The 16505-nt window shown below is 35.4% G+C and overlaps 1 protein-coding gene across 1 annotated transcript in view; it reads right to left on the bottom strand.

Annotated features, from left to right (window-relative positions):
• Positions 1-16505, bottom strand: part of LOC107190484 — a 164532-nt gene that overhangs the window by 2742 nt on the left and 145285 nt on the right. Inside the window, exons 14-16 of the mRNA XM_015579293.1 lie at positions 9923-10347; positions 5381-5566; positions 375-721 (exon numbers count right to left, since the gene is read on the bottom strand). Coding sequence (XP_015434779.1) covers positions 375-721; positions 5381-5566; positions 9923-10347 — 958 coding nt within the window. The remainder of the gene's footprint in view (positions 1-374; positions 722-5380; positions 5567-9922; positions 10348-16505) is intronic.

Here is a 16505-nt window from a genome sequence, read left to right as displayed (position 1 = left end):
GTCGACACTTGGCAAAAAATTATTTAATCACATTAACTGTTTGAAGTTTAGGATAACGCTTTTAGATACTGTCGTTTTTCACTATGTATTATTCGAATACAAATCTGCTCAAAGCCGTGTAAAATATACTATATTACGAAAAAAAAACTTTGTATTCATTTTCATTTGATACAAGTAGGTATCGATACTTTTTTACGATACAAGCAGGAAAGGTATCGATACCTTGACGGTATCGGTTTACCCCTATACATGGGGTGTGTGTACGTATATATCCGTATATGAATAAATAAATAAATAAATAAATGCAACACTGTTCTAGGGGCTCATGCGGATATAAAAGATAAATTTAAAAACAGAAATGATTGACTATTTACCGTTTCTTATCCATTTCGGATTCTGTAGCAAAGATGTAGCTCCTCTGCGTAGGATCCGGCGATTGCAGTTCGAACGCGTGTTTTCTGCCGCCGGAAGTCGGAGCGCTGCCGTGGACCCGGAACCCGTGAAGACAGGCTACCCCGAACGCTTTCTCGGCGTTCGCGTCGTCGTAGAAATACAACGCGGCGTCTTTCAGCACACAGTATCGTCTGGACCAACCGGTCGGCGAAGACGTTTTCCTTGCGTGTTCTTGCTGCTTGCTCAGGTATCCGAAACAATCTGGTCTTTGAATCGCACACGCCGCCATTTCGCGCATCCTCAGTGACGCTTCAAGCCAGGTGTCGACCTGTGGAAGACCACGGGAATGTTAGACGATGCGATACGGTAGAATGCGAATAAAACGATTAACACGTTGAGCGCCACGCGTATTTCTAAGACAATCCCGTTCAGGCCACAAAACAAATTTTATAGTTCTCATGTTACACGCTGTCAGCCACCGATGGGTGACGCGGCCTAAACGGAAAGTCTAGTGTCAGCCACCGATGGCTGACACGGCGCTCAACGTGTTAAAGACATCTGTTGCGAGTGTCAAAATTGGGTAAAAGTTACGTCTAGGGGATGCAGGTTTGATGACCTTGTCCTACGTTTTTAAAGACACTCTTCTGAGTAACCTCCAAGAAGTTTTAACCATCACTCGTTTGTTTTATTAAAAACTTATTAGGAAAAAAAATGTACAACATTTACCAGTTACTCTAACCACAGACGAGATATAAGGATAGATCTAACATGCACTGTAATTTTCTGTTCCATGCTTCGGGGTCGTCAGAAGCCCCCGTACCATTTCAGAATTCCATTCCTTGCTTGCGAAATCGGGGCAATAATGTATGTATGTATCGCTATATGCAGTCATGTGTGTGTGTGTGTGTGTGCTGTACATTATCACGGTGCCGAACGTAGTTCCTGATATCGCAAACTTTTATGTAGAGGTGCGCTCTAACCAGCGTGATTTCCGTGGGATACCAAGTTCCATAAGATGTTAGGTCTATTCTTATATCTCGTCTGAGCTCTAACCAATTCCGATCAGTTTAATGGTTCAGAGTTGGTTAGACAGAGTTCAAGAAAAAAAAATCATTCAGAGTTAATTAGTGATAGTTCAAGAAGAAGGTATCATTGTTGTCTTAATAACTTACACATTTCATAACTGAAACGTTCTGAAGGTCCCTCAGAAGGGTGACCTTGATAACACATGTTAAGGTCATCGGCCATTTGGTTTATCAATACTACTAAAGTACGATACCAATGTTGTTTTCCTAACAACTTCTTAATAATAAAACGAGCGATAACTAAAACTTTTTGGAGGTTATTCAGAAGAGTGCCCTTAACAACATATGTCAAGGTCAACGTCATCGGAGCTGCATCTCCTAAACCTAACTTTTATCCAAAGTTGTTTGTTGTATTTCAGTTGCAGGAAAAGATACTCTCGATTATGAACCGGTATATCGTCACGAGGGAGTATTTTGATAATTACAGAAGAGCTTCTAATTATAATCTGACGCCAGCTGTGATGAGGGATTCAATCGATTCTGTGTCGATTATTGTTACAGATGAATTCGATAATTTGTGCAACGAATGCAGTAAATCTTTAAACGAGACAGTAGTGTAAATGACATAGAAGAACGCAATTCAAATTACTACAGATTATCAATGCTGTTACTTGTTTTTAAGCAGGAGGAAAACGATATTCTCGATTATGAACTAGTATAAATTATATTTTTTCATTCTTTCAACAGAACTACGATATACTTGCTCACACATTTTGCCTTACATAGCTTGGTTATCTTATACAATTAAAGGGGATAAGTATGCGGTAGTGTCTGATAGACTTTATCTGGGTCAAAGTGTATACACAAATGGTATAAAGTGTCTCAGGTCGGATGGTACAACCGAGCAGAAGGTGATTCTGCAAGAAAAAATAAGTGGAAAGATAAGAATATAATTTTTTCGGGCGATGTTTCGTTATTGAGTTAATCGAATTCGAAAATTTTTTGGATACAAAGACTATACAGGGTGCTAATAAAAATTTGGAACACTTTATCAGGGTGGATTCTACACGCCAAACTAATTGTAAGACTAAAATCAAGAATGACGAAATTGCGTTTGAGGCTTCGTTTCAAAGTTATTAATGGTTGTATCATAGGGATTCTAAAACTCGATTATCTCAGTAATTATACCTCCTAAATTTTGGTCTGCATTTTTTTTGTACTTTTGCATAACGAATCACTTAGTTCCCGCTTGTAGTATTATTTCGACGGCATCCTGTATACATATATTATATTCTGTATTTCTGTATAAACATCTTTACTTTGTGAAGTCACATACAATATAGTAAACAATAATTTATTCAAACTGTTTCATTCCTTCCACATTACTTTACATACATATACAGAAAACTTGCAAGCACTCCGGATAACAAACGAGAGTAATATGTCACAAGTAATTAAATAAAATATTTGCTCCAGAAATTTCGTTTTGTAATCCAAGTCTGATCAGCTTAATTAAGCTTGTTATGAAATTTCTCCGGTCGAGCAATGTAATCCGCGAGAAAACTTCAACTACCAAACTAAATCTGGCTGTTAAAACAACTCACATAACTATATCGCCAAACTCCGGGGAATTTAAAGCAAATCTTATTTCCCTGAGCTGGCAGAATAACGCTGAACTTTTCGCATTTTGTTAAATTCTTGGATTTTCGCATGTGAACGGTTGAGCTCGAGATGGATCGTAATATATCGCGATTGTGCCAGTTTCTACTATGAAATCAACAAAGGAGTCAACAAACAGAACCTCCCACCAGTGTTCCAGACGAAAGAAGTCCTCTCCCCCTCTTTTGCTACTTTGATCAATATCGCGAATGTTCGGACTGTGGTTATACTCTGTGAGGGATTAAGAGTTTGTATCAATTAACTTTTTTAGTTGAAATTTTTTAGGTTGGACTGCGATTCAGCGTCCATTTTGAAATCTCTGACCATGGATAGCGGCATGATCTTTACTCCGATTATTAATTTTTTCAAGAATTACTGTTAATTGTATCATAGCATACAGTTTTAAAGACTCAGCCAGTATTCAAAAACAGTCGTATAGTTAAAACAAACATCATAAAGTAACTACAAATGTTGCCTTACACATTAATTTGACGCAACTGAATTTGAAAAGAACTTCTTTGATTTGAAAATTAAAAAAAAGTGGTCATAAAACGATGGTAAAAGTGAAGGTAATGAGGATACATGTGAATGTGCATAAATATTCTTCCTTTTGTCATTTTTAAAGTATATGAACGAATGTGTGAGAATGTGAGTCGTTGTAACTGGACTAGTCGTTAATAACTTCTACTAAGCAATGGATGGGACGTTAAACGATTATTGAGCACAAATGGAAAATAATACATATATTTAAATATTAGCTGTATGTAATAGTAATGACTATTTAATGACCGTCGCATTGAAGTTGCTCTTGCGATTTTATTATATTTAATTGTATCAACGAGAAATTTTACTTTCCCCAGAAGAATGGCAAAAAATTATGGACAAAAGGGAACTATTTCAAGTAACAGATGCTGTAGAAATTCTTCAATATTGATAAAAATTTTCGCTTGAAAAACAGCCATAACGTTTGCATACATGTAAACTTTCATTTCATTTGACTCTGGGGCTCACATTCGAAAAATAACACGCGCGGTAACTTTGAATATCATATTATTGGATCGTAATATATGAAACGTCCGTTTTCTTCAGTTCATGGGGAACACACTTTTGCAGTTTTTCACTTTGCCGAATTGTTTCAAACGTTTTGATACAGTCATAGCACCTGTAATCAATTTATGACACAAGTTCTGCAAGTTGCATGGATCTGCTCCAATTAACATCATCAAATCCTTATTTCTCCTCTTCTTCGTGAATCTACCCCGTTCTTCACTTTCAAGATTGATGCCAAACGAAAATTTAGAAAAGCAACGACCAATAACACCTGCATTATCACTACCCTTCGCAAAAGCAATATTAATATAAGTCGCTACTATGGCCGCAGAATGACCGAATTTAAACTCGTAAAAGCAAATTTCTCGAATTTCATGCGTATTCATTGTACCGTTGCAAAAAGAACATTATTTCAAACAAAAGAGCATATAGCGACATTCAATTTTAGGTAGACCATATTGCAGGCAAATCATATACAGGGTGTCTCAGCTATTTAAGGCGTGGAACTTAAATGGCATTAAGGGGCACCTCTTATAAGGTACATACTTTCTTATGTGTGGAGGAATTTCAGAGATTTCAAGGTCACCTTGATTGTTTTAAACGGAATAACCTATTTTTTGTACCACAGATCGACAGAGTATCAAATTCTGAGTAAAAATGTGTTGACCTTCATACGTTCTAAACCTAATAGTTAACGAGATATTTACAAAATAATCACTGTTATTGAAGTTGAGGGGCATTATTCGAGAACCTATATCTTTCAGATAGTAAGTACGTATTTAAAATTATTTTGTAAATATTTCGTTAACTATTAGGTTTAGGACGTATGAAGGTCAACGCACTTTTACTCAGAATTTGACACTCTATCGATCTATAGTACAAAAAATAGGTCCCTGCATTAAAAAAAATCAAGGTGACCTTGAAATCTCTGAAATGCCTCCACTCACAAAAAAAGCACGTATCTTATAAGATGTACCGCTAAATGCTATTTAAGCTTAAAAATTTTGATAGTGTACCGTTTAGTCATTATTCGAGGTGATCAAGGTAGCAGACACCCTGTATTTCTCGACACAATTCAGGTGAAGAATTTAACACATTCGAACGGACAATTCATAAGTTACGACCTAATAACATGAGGCATAGGGTCCGTGAAACTTCTCTCGTCGTTCGAATTGTTTTTTCCATTGATCCCGCCAGTCGGACAGATTCGAAAAGGTGGGAACGGTAATTTCCCAGTCGGTCATAGAACATACCTGGTCATTTCTTTCTATGGCCTCCTTAATGACGGTCGTCCATCTTGTCGCTGCCTCTTCGGTGTCCGCCGCCAGCCGAAGCGTCGGCGCGCCCTGCTTCTTTATCGCGAAACTATGTAACCTCAGTTCAGGCGTTTGCTCCACGTCGTACTTTATCAGCATTACAGCCCCCACTGGCTGTGAATCCTGCGAATGGAATCGCACCCTCGTGAGCCATTCGTCGAATAAACGATCGTCTGTAAACACTTGTCATCTCGATGGATGCAATTCGCGGGTAAAAATGGGGGCGAAATGGGTTTCGTTCTGACGCGGTGTGCTTCGAAGGCCTTTTTCTCGTGATGAACGGTGGGCTTACGAGTTAGGGGCTACCGTGTCGCGTACGTTACATTTATCAAATTGTTTTTGGTTATAATTAGATTGTTGAGTCTATGCACAGAATTTAATAATGGTCTTTATTGAGCTTTACAATAAATTCCATATTATTTTCGTATACTGAAATTTTTAACACTATGCCGTCCGCACGTGTAATCAAAATTCTTTTGTTTGGCTCCGGTAAGATTCGTGCAGATCTTGTTGCTTGTCGCCGGCGTTTTTCGAGTTTCACGAGAGACCATAAAACGTCATGTTTTACTGATCTCAATAGTTCTTAATCCTGTCCCTCCATTTTCACGAAATTTCGAGAATATATGTAAATATATATAAGATTTTTTAGTATTATATAGGTATATGTTTTATTTATATATTATTTTTCTGAATACTTCATATTTCTTTTTTTAAATGGTAGGAAGCAAAACAATCTCCGAGGTGTAAAGGAACTCCAAAACTTACACAAGCGATACTAGCGTTTGTGCGATAACGTTGCACGCGACACCAACGTGGTGTCGCCGGAATTTGTCTGAAAGTTTTCGCGTGGCACCAACGTGGTGTCACCGTATGGCATAGTGTTAATACAGAAAATATACTACCATTCATTCAGGGGAAAAAATAAGTGTTAAGGAATGAGTTGTTTGGTTGACAATTTGTTACATCGAGGATGCTGTGTACAATTCTTAAGAAGCTCGAACTGTATTTTCAAGAACAAACTTATATAAAAATACTCACAATCAGTGAGAATGAACCAGCATACTTTAAGGAAGTGATTAAACGTGTTAGAGGATTTCGTATCTTCCTCTTTAAATAGATTCGAATAACTGATTCTCAAAGTGCAACACAGCCACAATAATTTAATGACTGATTTATTGTGGACAACTATCGTTACTGTGCACTTTTGAATTCCTATATCCTTCATATTAATTTCTTTTCAAACGTCAAAACTTAGGGTCACGATACTTTCCAACGCTCTACACTCGTGAATGGTGAATCGCCAATATTGTTATTGACTTTTATACAGGTAGATCTCGATTAATACGAGTTTAAATAGTGCGATATTCGATTTATGTAGTATGAATTACAAAAGGTCGCATTTAACGCGAACAAAAATTTAATTAATGCGAGGTTCGCCAAACTTCCTTCATTTGGTACAACTGTCGAAATAATTAATCTTTTCTTTTAACGGTCTTTTTCTGTTTCACAGAGACGATGAGTAAATTGTCTCTGAACTTTTTCTGTTACATAGTCATGATGCGTCGTGTCAAGTTCTTTAACGTATTCTGAGTTCTACATTCTATTTAACATTTTATGCGTATGATTTTTAATTCAAATTTAATAAAATAGATATGAAAAGATATATCTAAAAACGTGTATCGTATATTTTCTTTAAATTAGAACCAATTCCTGTATTTCAAGTATTCGAATAATGTCATCAATTTGTGGGATTTATTACTCGCACTAATCGAAACCTACCTGTATTTGGTTACACGTTTTTCAATAAAAATTATTGGCAATATTCACCATTTGGTATGCTGCTTTGGAGCTTGATCTAAATTTTTTACGAGGCACTGTTTGTTTTACCAATATTTAAAGTAAAACTATTTAAAAATACTTCTCTTTATGTATTTACACTTGAATGTACTATGTCAGATTCAAAGACAAACATTATAAAAAGCATTGAGCAAAAGAATATAAACAATAATAGTTTCTAAAAGTTAGTATCAAATTCAAAAATGTACCACCAGTATGTACATTCAAAAATGTGCTTACATAAATACCTAAGGATATTTTAATTAATAAAATTCTTTGAAGTTAAACAAAATATTAAATGCCACTAAAAATCCGACATTTCATATGAAGACCAGAGAGGAAAAACATGATAAAGCACATTTTCCATTCCTTCTTATGGAAGCAATTTTAAAGTTAAAACGCTTTGGACCAATCCCATGTTACCAAATCAGTATTTTTATTTGGTTTCCACATTAAATATGTGTTTTTGTGTTAACTTTTGGAACATTTCAACAATGCTGATTGCCATAAGATCAGTGTTTTTATAAAAACGCTTGGATTTTTACAAAACTTCGTAGACATATCAGCTTTTTCGCCTATTAATAACTATATCTTCAAACAATTATTTCTCAGGTTACTCTTAAATTGTCATATAACATCTTAAATTAAGTTTTAAATATTGAGCCTTTCGTGGTTTTATCAAATTATTCTCCTGTTTTACTTGGACTTGTCATGATATTTCCTCGTACACCTATTTCAAAAAGGTTCGGAAGACAAAATTATAGGACCCTAAGAAGGATGGTCGTTCTCCTTTTCAGCTATATCATATTAAAGTACTGCCTTTTAGCCACCAGATGGCATAAAAATCAGAAACTCAACAGAAATGGACTTATCGTGTTCTTCCCCCCATGGTCTTCATATGCAACGACCTAATAACTCTAAAGTTACCGTAGACTTCCTCTTATCCGGTCTCGCTTTAAACAGTCCCCGCTTATTCGACCATATTTTCGTTGAAAATCCCAGCGAGAAAATAATTCATACACTCTTCGAATTTAATTTTGAAATATATAAAAAATTTCTTAAGCCTCTCGTATGCAGGGTGTCCCACCAAAGGTCGAGCACCTAAATATCTTCTCTATTTTTTATGGTATGAGAAATGTTTCAAACAGAATTCGAATGGTTTCAGAAGGGGAGTAGCTTGCATGGGACATTCTCTTCTATGATTAATTTAAAAAAAATTTGTTTGCCAGACCGCATGCATTTTTTTATTGCATCATGTAACACGTATTAAAGTGCAGTCAAATATGTCTACCTTATGACCTTGACCTGAACTTGAAGAACATTGAGAAAATAATTAAATATATCGCCACCGATAGAAAGTAAGTTTACATACCATACTAACATTATTTCAGAATTTCATTAGTTGTTCAATGTTGAAATTCACCTGGAGGTCATATGTTAGATATATTTAAAAGCACTTTAACACATGCTACATGATGGAAAAAAAATACAGGCGACCTAAAAAAATCGAAAAAAAAAAAAATGTTCCATGTACAATACTTCTAAAACCATGGAAACAGTGTTTGAAACGTTTCTCATATCATTAAAAATAAAGCAGATATTTAGGTGTTTGCCCTTAGTCGGGATACCCTGTATAACGCTAAATGTATTCTTTAATATATTGGACCTTGTTTAAAAAGTTATTAATTTTATTTGTTATTTATATGTTAACGTCAACGTGTTTTATATGGAGTCGAAGGCAGATCGTCTGTCGCTCATTGACTATTGGAGAATTTATATACATATAGTACAATATAATATATCCTATCCGTATAGGAGACTAAACGGATCTGGCGTCGCATGATGGCGGGAGACCACGTCGGGTCTTTCGGCTATCGGTGACGTCGAGGGTTGTTTATGTGAAACAAATGAGTGAAAGTTTAGAAATGGCAAGCAGCTCGACGCTGTGTTGCCTTTAAAATAAGGACATTGTTTCTGAGGGATCTGGTCACGGAGTCTGGAAGGCAGCGATGCCTTTTGATAAAAGGACTGTGGTTGACCGCATCAGCACTTATCCCAGAACCTCGAAGGAGCGTAGTTCTTTTAAAAATCAAAGACCTCAAACTAATATATCTAACATATATTAACTTTATAAACGATATTTGGCATATGTTTTGGGATTAAGCAGCCATTCGTTCATCCAGCCAGGGTTCGGTCCCACAGAAACCGGGTAAGAAGGAGTCTACTATATGTCATAGGTACTAAACTACACCCATCTAACCATCAGACGGCATCAGAAGCAGAAACTCAATAGAAATGGACTTACCATATCGGTCATTTGCTACAACAATGAGATAATTAAAAATTTACAGTCTCTAAGATAGTATCGAAAATACGGTTGTTGTCTGTAATTTTTATCGATTAAATCCTGTAAGTAAGCTTCCAAAACTTGCCACACCAGGACAGTCATTGTAACACGATGTTCGTACACAATAATTATACGGATCAAAACATTCAAATTCGTTTTCCCTAAAATCGTGATTTTCGAGTTACGTCGTTGTTGCAACAAATGATCAGTACGTTTTTTCCCCTGTGTTCTTCAATAACAATAGCTTGAAAGTTACACGTAAATTGATAGAATAAATGAACAATCGCATCACTTACCGCGTCAGTCTTGTAATAGTAGAGGCAATTGTCACGACGCAGAGCGAACCACCGTCGTACCCACTTGTCCGTGTTCGAGGACGACGCGGATTTCCTCCAAAGGTAACCGGAACACAGCGGCATCTCGTCGGCGCCCTCCTTTATCCCTGGCCTGGTCAGTCGCGGTGCCAGCACGTTGCAGGTTCTCGCGACTTCGAGTTCAAGGACATCGGTGTCGGAGTGCGCGAGCCTCACGACTTCCGAATGCGTCGCGTCCATGACACTCTCCCCGTTCACCGACATTATAATGTCGCCGACTTCGAGGCCGGAGCCCTCCGCCGGTGTGTCGGGCTCGATGGCGGATACCACCACCGGCCGCGAGCCGTGAATACGGATACCGAACTCACCGCCAGCATCGCGTCTCACTACAACCCTCTTGTCGCTCTCTGCAATTAATACCGTCATTGTTAGTTGATTGTCACTGTATCATGACGCGAAATATGCGTGCCAGTGTCCTTTTGTTATGCAATCGCACAAGCAATATGAATCATTTCGTTCCCACCGTAGCCATTGTGGCTACATATTATAAATTATATAAAATATTAGTGTTATGTATTTTTCCATATCGGCGAGTATTTGAAACTTTTTTTCTAGTCTTGTATAGATGGTATAGTTTATGAGATATTTAATGTTAAAATTGTAGCCTATATAGAGTGATTCCTCGATGAGTGCGACACGTGGAATAATGTTGTTCCCACTACTGGGGGACAGTCCCCTAGGGAATCGATCAAAATAGAGTAAGCAGAGATTCGGCTTCGGGCAAAAGACAAATTTATGAGGGACTGAAAACCTTTAAGCCTTGCTGAGAATGCTTCGAAGCAGTTCCGATTACGTCGCACTAATCGAGATATTAGGTACTGTATAAAGTGTGTCCGATCAGGTGGAATAACCCGATGGGATGTGATTCTACATGTAAAAATAAGCCCAAAATATAGAATAAAGTTTTCGAAAGTCATCTAGCACGTATTTATTCGTGTTGACAAGTAGAAACGGAATGTAATCAACAGACACGTTAACTATGTATGTCCTATTCAATTACACGTGCATCGAGCAAATTTTCAAATTTGCTTGTCTCGAAAACGAAGGATCGTACGAAAAAATTGTATGCCACATCTTCGTTTCATTTTTACATGTAAAATCGAATTTTGTCGCGTTGTACCACTAGTTTGGAAACACCTTGTATATTGCCTAAAACTTTAACATCATCGGCTTCAGAATTCCAAGCTCTATCACTGTGCTGACCATCATTAAAGAGTCAGCGCTACACCTGGGGACCTCTTCTTCTTAGATATCTATGGCAGACTAAACCGTTTTGGTGCGTTGCGTCGCCGTGCCGGAGCGTCACTCGGGATAAATCGTACGTGTGGATAAACAGTAATCGGTTGTTTTTGCCAAGAATTGACGAAATATGGTTTTTGCTATGTATGTAAGAAGTTTAATAACTCCGAATACCAAAATGTACGACTGCTGTATTGGACGGTGGAAGGTGTGTGTTTAACTCCATGGTCTTGACTCAAAGTTGGGCAAAGTAAGATTTAAATAATGGTTGGAGTTTAAATATTTATTAACAGTTTCACGACTGAATATTTTAATGTTCAACCTAATAGCCGATAACATACTACTACGTCTTATCCAAAACTGAACCTAATAGTTGGTAAGGTAATATTATGGTTTCTATTTTATTATGGTTCGGAAATGGTTATCTATAGACTGCGACTGTTTGTGCAAATATAGAATCTCGAGATTTAATTTACTAAAGGCAGAGTCAAACAAGAAATGTTTCCTCCATTAATAGTTGCTTCAGGTTTCAAATTAGTTAAAAACCACATCGCATTTTATTATACTTTTATTATAATTTATTTTAAACACTCGTGCATGCTATAAATGCATAAAATCCGCAGTCTAATTACCTATTAATTTCTTTAAATGAAACGTTACGTTTTTTTTTCGGTATTTACATGAATAAATGTCCAGCTCTCAATTCAGATTTATAATACTGAAATATGTAAAGCAACTGCATCGAATGCCAATATTATCTTATAATTCGTATCATTGCGCGAAGAACTTAAAACTAATTTTATGTTACTTTAATCCGCAAACGTTGACTGGCTTACCTATACCACCGACAGCGGAATAGATCACAAGCAAAAACACAAGTGACAATTAAGCCGGTTTTTTTAAAGTCGATTTTTCTTTATTTCGAGGTATTTAGTGTATTGCATTTTACCCTTTTCAGAACATTGTTAAATGCTAATGAGCTTGTTTTGCGCTTTTCAGATTCCAGGTACGTTCAAGTTTGACCATTTTTATAAATATTATTTAAGAAAAGCAATGTTTTTATTAACTACAAATGGACGTATACTACATATAATACACTTTCGTAAGTAATAAATTGCCAGAAACATGACTAATACCAAATTTAAATTTATATTTCAGTTGAAAAAGATGTTTCTGAAATTGTGATTCAAAAAATTAAGTAATAACAAATTATAAGAAAAACAATAAAGGTATATTATCGAATGCAAAAACATACGCACTTGCCGTCATATTAATGCTTTGCACTTTACTCTATTCAAAAACATTGTTAAACTCCAACAAGTTCATTTTACGTTTATTAGTAAACTGCAAATAGACTTCTATCAGTTTGAAAAAATAAACATTTATGCAATTCCATTTAACAGCCGAATTTCTTTTAACTGAATCATGAGAATATTGTACTGTATCAACTTTATTATTATAAACACAAAGAGAAGGCATCCATCTGTTGCTGAAACTAGCTGTAACTAATTTTTTTTGAACTTATAAACATTTACAAAAGAAAACAGCTCAATTATCAATGGCTCAGGCCAATCGTGAACTGCGGTCCATACCATAACTGAATCGAGGCGTGCTTAAACGTTGGTTCGAAATAGGTTAACCCTTGCGTTACAGCGGAGTTGCCCGCAAAGTGCTACCACTGCGCGACAGCTCGAACCGCATGTGTGCGCCTCTTCGCGGTTAGAGTATACCTGTTACTGTTATTATTGATCGGTGTAACAACAACGGAGGAATATCGGTTCGTTTGTTTCACACGGAAAACTATAAATGCTTTGTTAAAACTGAAGATATTAAAGAACTCTGACTAGTTGCAACCATTGCCACCTGTGCGACATAAACCCCCAAAATAACGGTAATAAATTGATCTTGAATGACTTTGAGAGACTAACATGTTAGGTTAACGAATTCATCACATAAATGAAAACATATGGATCTAACGCAGTGAAAACATACAGGTCCGTTTAAAAAAAAAGCAAAGGTCACCTTGAAATCTCGGCGGCACGTCCAGCTAGATAAGACTTGTGACCATCATAAAATGTCTACCTCGAAACAAAGCAAGTTCTGCTGGAAACATTTTTTGGAATAATGAATAGTTCGGAAAATGATTGTGTGTAAATATTCAAATGGGACATTTTGTATACATTTCTTATAGATATACTGGGTGAGATACCTAACTTGATCACCTCGAATAACTTTTAAATTATGCGTTGTACAAAAAATTATTTCTACAAACGTTGCATGGTATCAAGGGGGACATCGGTACATAACTCCTTCATAAGTGGACGCGTGTAGGAGATTTGAAGGTCAACATTGTTTTATTAAATGGAATGCCCTATCTTTTTTACAGCAATTCGAAAGAGCATTAATTCCCAAGTAAAAGAGTATGAAACATTGTTTGTCCTAAAGATAATACTTAACAAGATATTAACGAAAGTTTGATCCGCATAAGATCGCGTTGAAAGATTAATGTCACGGAGTGATTCGCGAAGACGACGGTGTTTATTTGACAATGTTTATCGACATGTCACGTACTCTTGTTTCAATGCTGTCGTCTACGATATTGTCGTTCAATTTTAAAAAAATGAGGATGTTCTTGAAATGTGGAAAAATATGACCTTGAGAAAACAGAAGTTCGTTATCACAATAATTTCCCCACTGAAGCAAACAATAGTTCGTTTACACATTTTCTCGTATCATTAAAAACAACAGATATTTCAGGTAAAAATTTTAGATAACTCACCCTGTATAACGATAAAAAAAAAATCTCTTCACACTAATTCAGTATGAAAATGACATTCTACGTGATCAAATGCCGTTATAATATTCTCTGAACGGTAACATGTGGTGTTATCAGTTGAAACAAAACATGAAATCATTAAGAGATTGAAAAGTGGCGACAGTGTGACAAACTTAGCAGCAAAATATAGACATCATAAATAGGGAACGAAAAATTATAAACTACATAGGTTTATAATTAGTAAACTTATTATATTTAAAAAAAGGACACGTTGTATGTAGATAATATACAACGTATCCTAATTTTTATTCATTTGTATTATTACGCTTAAAATATATGCAGTTTTACACGATAAATTTTGTCGTTATATTATCCGAAAATTCTGTTATCCGAACACTTTTTTCTCCCTATTAATTCCGATAATTATCGTTCTCCTACAATCAGTTACAGAATAATCATCTTCTTTATGATTTTGCGCATCTTAGAATTTAATTTACCGCCATTTTCTATGCATACGTGATTTATAGACAAAGAAATTGGCAACTCCGATGATTTTCCGGTGGTTTCTTAATCGTTCTGTTTTATTACGTAACCGTATAGTCGAGTCGCTGGTACCAGACGTTCTGATTCACTCTAAGCAATTCGTCCGAGGGCCAGTCACGCAGATGATGTCTTTTTGAATTTGAACTCCGGATCATTGCACTCACAGGACGCTGGCCAAAAATTTTAGAACATTGCAGCAGTTCGTGTTGTAAATTGAAAAACAATAGAAGAACGTTCAACTGAAGTATTACATTTTTAACATAGAGATAATAACGTTATAAATAACAATTTGTCGTCAGTTTGAAAGAACTTGGACGTTGGAAAAAAAACAGTTTTCATTTGTAGTAAATTTATTTGTCGCCATACAAACGCTATTAGACGTTTGTTTATATGTTATGAAATAGCAGATTTCATTATTCAATGAAAATTATGAACGAAGGTCACTATTTTTAATTGTAAACGGGAATGTGAACAATAAAACTATTTGCAGATCATGTAAAATTAATTAAATACCGAATCAGTCTCTTTTGGTGCACTCAAAAGTTAAATAGTTTATATAAAATGCAGAAAACATAATTAAAAAGTATATGATTTAGGCCATATTTACCAATTGTAGTCACATAAAATTGCGTTTCACTGGTGAAGATACACAAAATCTGTTGAAACCTTTTTCAATATGATTTTTGTAATGTTTAATATAATATTAACTTAATAATAGTTCTTATGTGCCTATTTAGAAATATAATATTAATTCAATTGACATTTAATATAACATTTGAGAAGCCTGTGACACATCTGCTACTATGTACGAGTATTACGTAATAATAAATTATTTTAACAAGAATATTAATTCAATAAAAATGAGCTGTTATTGAGACAAAAATACAATAAAAACATCGTTAATTGACATTAAATATTTCATTTTATTGCATTTCGTATAGTCACCTGTATTACATACAAATAATCATGTCTATTTAACAAAAATTAAAAAAAAAATTAAGAACATTTACTATATACATATCTGAGCTTTGTATGTAGAATTTAATTATTGACAAAATATGCAGACATGTCAAAACGTCTGAAAGCTGAAATTCCGTATGAACAGAATTTCCAGGAAATTTTCAATTTATCGATAAACACTTCTGTTTTTCAACACCCCACCATTCGTTTCTGGCTATCCAGTCGTAACATAACTGAGAGGTCTCAGCAATATACTTCAAATCGCTAATTAGAAAACTGAAATTCGCGTTCACTTTGCTCTTCGCTTAACCGCTGTCAATTTGACGGTATAAAAGATCAACCAAATCGAATTTAAGTTGTCTACAATAATTTTTTCCTGGAGTTGGATTATATAAATATTATATAAAGTTTATTGATCACGGAAGATCATATTAAATAATTTTACTCAACTTCTGTGCTCTCGACATAATGTGATACCTTTAAGTAATAATAAAATTTCTTATTGTATAACTGTGCGTTTGGTGAATATAACGATTGTATTGCGTTTTAAAAGATATTCATAGAGCTTAAATAATTTAAATTGTAATATAATTAGAGATAATGTTAAAGAAGTTTCGGTCATAATAATCAAAGTACCGTTAATATTCCAGTTCCGTAACAACAATCGTTCCACGCCACGTGATCCATCCACAACGTTATAATGTTTGGAGAAGAGTAAACAGCGGTTCTGTTAGTGTTCAGATAACAAAAACATGTTAGTATGAAATTCATTTTCCATATCACAACATCATAACGTTTTGTTGACTTTACATCTACGGTTATTGGCCTGGAAAAAGTACGCCTGTGCAATGGCGAATATCAATTTAAAGAATTTGAATTACAAATATTGGACATACGTTTAATATAAAAGTAACTTCAGACGAAGTTTGAAATTGTGTTTATGAACTTAAATACATTTTGAGATATACATATGTACTTACATAATAA

This window comes from Dufourea novaeangliae, unplaced genomic scaffold, assembly GCF_001272555.1.
Source record: "Dufourea novaeangliae isolate 0120121106 unplaced genomic scaffold, ASM127255v1 scaffold193, whole genome shotgun sequence".
Lineage (NCBI taxonomy): Eukaryota > Metazoa > Arthropoda > Insecta > Hymenoptera > Halictidae > Dufourea > Dufourea novaeangliae.
The sequence above is the reverse complement of the archived record's forward strand: the minus strand, read 5'-3'. Positions and strand labels throughout refer to the sequence as shown.